Consider the following 3,362-nt stretch of genomic DNA (forward strand, 5'->3'; position numbering starts at 1 on the left):
ATATCTCACAGAGCCCTCCTCCTCAGCCACCTGGAGTGCCTGGGACTCAGGGTCAATTTTGCCAAAAGCTCATTGCTTCCCAGCCAACGAATGTCGTTCCTGGGAACAATCTTCGACTCAGCTCAAATGAAAGCTGAAGTCACGCCCGAACGAGCTCTGGCCATACGGAGGCTGGCGACCTCCTTCAAGATCGGTACCGCTCGCCCGCTCAGCAGCGCATATACCGGGCAAATTGAACCGGGGAGCAGACATGTTATCAAGGAGCAATGTCCCCTCAGGAGAGTGGACGCTCCATCCGCAAACGGTTCAGAAAATCTGGGAGATCTTCGGCGAGGCCAAGGTAGACCTCTTCGCCTCAGAAGACAACTCTCACTGCCAAATTTATTCTCAAAGACCAAGGACGCGTTGGCCCACGATTGGCCCAACCTCCTTCTTTATGCATTCCCCCCGATCGCTCTGATCCCACAGGTAATCAATCAGGTGAGTGAGGGAACAAGAACACAGGGTTCTCCTGGTAGCCCCCCTGTGGATGAACCAGCTGTGGCTATCAGAACTGACTCAGCTACTGATAACGGCCCCTTGGCCTGTTCCACTGAGACGGGATCTCCTCTCTCAAGCGAACGGGACATTATGGCATCCTCGGCCCGACCTATGGGCCCTGCACCTCTGGCCGCTCAACGGGAGCCTTCGTGCCTCCCAGAGCGAGTCTTAAACACAATTTCGGAGGCTAGAGCTCCGTCTACGAGACGCCTCTATGCCTTAAAGTGGTCTTTTTTCTCCACCTGGTGTTTAAACCGCGGCAAAGACCCTCTCACTTCCGAATTAGCAGAGGTGCTGTCTTTTCTACAAGAGCTGCTGGATAAGGGTCGCTCCCCATCCACGCTCAAAATCTATGTGGTGGCTATAGCGGCCTCTCACGTCCCTGTTGAGGGCCAATCAGTGGGCAGAAATAGCGCGGTCATCCACTTCCTGAAGGGTGCAAGGAGGCTGAATCCGCCTCGTCCCCCTACCGTCCCTGCTTATGGAAGTTATACCTTTAGTCGTTCCACTACATTAGCACGGCGTGATTGGACTGTTCCCATATGCGTCTTAAGCAAGACGCAGTACGAGTAAAGTATCTAAAGGAAACGTACTCGGTTATTAACGTAACCTCGGTTCCCTGAGATACGGGAACGAGTACTGCGTTGCTGGCCGTGCTATGTAGCTGCACGACTCAGTCGTCGCTTCAGTCGAAGTAAACCTGAGAATCCTGTGGCGAGCGCCCGCTTATATAGCCAGATGCCCCGCCCATTCTGGCGGGCTTCGTCGCCATAGGCTCGTGCAGCTCAGCTGCCGCGCCATTGGTTAGTTTTTTAAAGCCCTGCACGAACCAATGGCCGTGCAGTTTCACTGCGTGAATGAAATAGGCTTCAGTTCAGGAGAAAAAAGGCTTTTTCCCATATGCGTCTTAAGCAAGACGCAGTACTCGTTCCCGTATCTCAGGGAACCGAGGTTACGTTAGTAACCGAGTATGTTTTTCCAGGTTGATTACAAGGCCTTTCTCTCTCTATCTCTGTGTCCGTCAGCTCACAGCGAAGAACATTCAGTGCATGCGGACGCTGCTGAATTTGGCTCATTGTCATGGTGCTTATCTGGGAACCTCATGGCAGCTGGTTTTAGCCACACTACAGGTACAGGAACATGCTTTAATCGCCAGAGCATGCATGCGTCTGTATCTGTATCTTGTTCTGGACCAGGTTTTACCAGTGATTGACCAATCACAATCCAGAAAACTTGTACGATAAAATATATGTTTATTCATTGTATGGGGATGTGATTTTATTCCGTATTTATATTTTTCAACGTACGACCCACGTGAATTGTGAAATGCAAACTGCAAGACATTGAGTTTTCAAATACATTTATGCAATTCATGCATAAATAGGGAGGTTTTCCTTCATTTTTTTGTCCTTTTGCTGATGACATACCTGATTGAAATTGACAATCTAATACAGTCTAATCTAATATAACAATATAATATCATATATGTAATATAATCAGTAACACACAACACATTTTATAAATAAATATAATGTGTAAAAAGTGAAATACAATACACTTTATAAATAAATATATTTAAATATAATATAAAAACAGTAACATACAATACATTTTACTTATTGATATATAATATATAAAATATACAATACATTTTACAAATGAATCAAATATAATGCAATCTAATATAACTAGAATTTAATCAGTGACATAATACATTTTACAAATATAATATTTAAACAGTAATATGCAATACACTTTACAAATAAATATAATATATAAATATCAATACAAATAAATATAATCAAATATAATCGAAAATATACTAAACATTTTACAAATAAATACAATGTAATATATGTGTGAGAGTGTGTGAGTGTGAGTGTGTGTGTGAGAGTGTGAGTGTGTGTGTGTCTCTGTGTATGTGTGTGTGTGTGTGTGTGTGTGTGTGTAATAAAATACATTTTTGCAAATAAATATACAATATATTTTATTAACTGATATAATATGTAAACAGTAACATACAAAAATAAATAACAAATTAATATAACATAATATAAGGTCTATGGTTTAACATTTGAAAGACATAAATAAATATTAGTATTGTCATTTTACTGCTGGTCTTTAAAAGTATTATTATCACCATTATTAATTGTGTTATTCATTACTACCTTTTTATTTTACAGCACAATGTTATGAGGTTATTATATAATAATAATAATAAGATATATATATATATATATATATATATATATATAAGAGGGTTAAGTTTGTGTGTGTGTGTGTGTAATAAAAGAAAACAAGTAGATAGAATAGAAATAGAATAGAGAGTGTAAGAGGGTTAAGTTTGTGTGTGTGTGTGTGTAATAAAAGAAAACAAGTAGATAGAATAGAAATAGAATAGAGAGTGTAAGAGGGTTAAGTTTGTGTGTGTGTGTGTGTAATAAAAGAAAACAAGTAGATAGAATAGAAATAGAATAGAGTGTGTGTGTTATGTGTGTGTGTGTGTGTGTGTGTGTGTGTAATAAAATACATTTTTGCAAATAAATATACAATATATTTTATTAACTGATATAATATGTAAACAGTAACATACAAAAATAAATAACAAATTAATATAACATAATATAAGGTCTATGGTTTAACATTTGAAAGACATAAATAAATATTAGTATTGTCATTTTACTGCTGGTCTTTAAAAGTATTATTATCACCATTATTAATTGTGTTATTCATTACTACCTTTTTATTTTACAGCACAATGTTATGAGGTTATTATATAATAATAATAATAAGATATATATATATATATATATATATATATA

The 3,362-nt window shown here is 38.5% G+C and overlaps 1 protein-coding gene across 1 annotated transcript in view; it reads left to right on the forward strand.

The window, feature by feature from the left end:
* LOC107668646 (protein MON2 homolog) overlaps nucleotides 1-3,362 on the forward strand; it is a 55,731-nt gene that overhangs the window by 33,505 nt on the left and 18,864 nt on the right. The window contains exon 16 of the mRNA XM_016460591.1: nucleotides 1,566-1,670. Coding sequence (XP_016316077.1) covers nucleotides 1,566-1,670 — 105 coding nt within the window. The remainder of the gene's footprint in view (nucleotides 1-1,565; nucleotides 1,671-3,362) is intronic.

The sequence above is a fragment of the Sinocyclocheilus anshuiensis genome, unplaced genomic scaffold, assembly GCF_001515605.1.
Source record: "Sinocyclocheilus anshuiensis isolate Anshui unplaced genomic scaffold, SAMN03320099.WGS_v1.1 scaffold2477, whole genome shotgun sequence".
Classification (NCBI taxonomy): Eukaryota; Metazoa; Chordata; class Actinopteri; order Cypriniformes; family Cyprinidae; genus Sinocyclocheilus; species Sinocyclocheilus anshuiensis.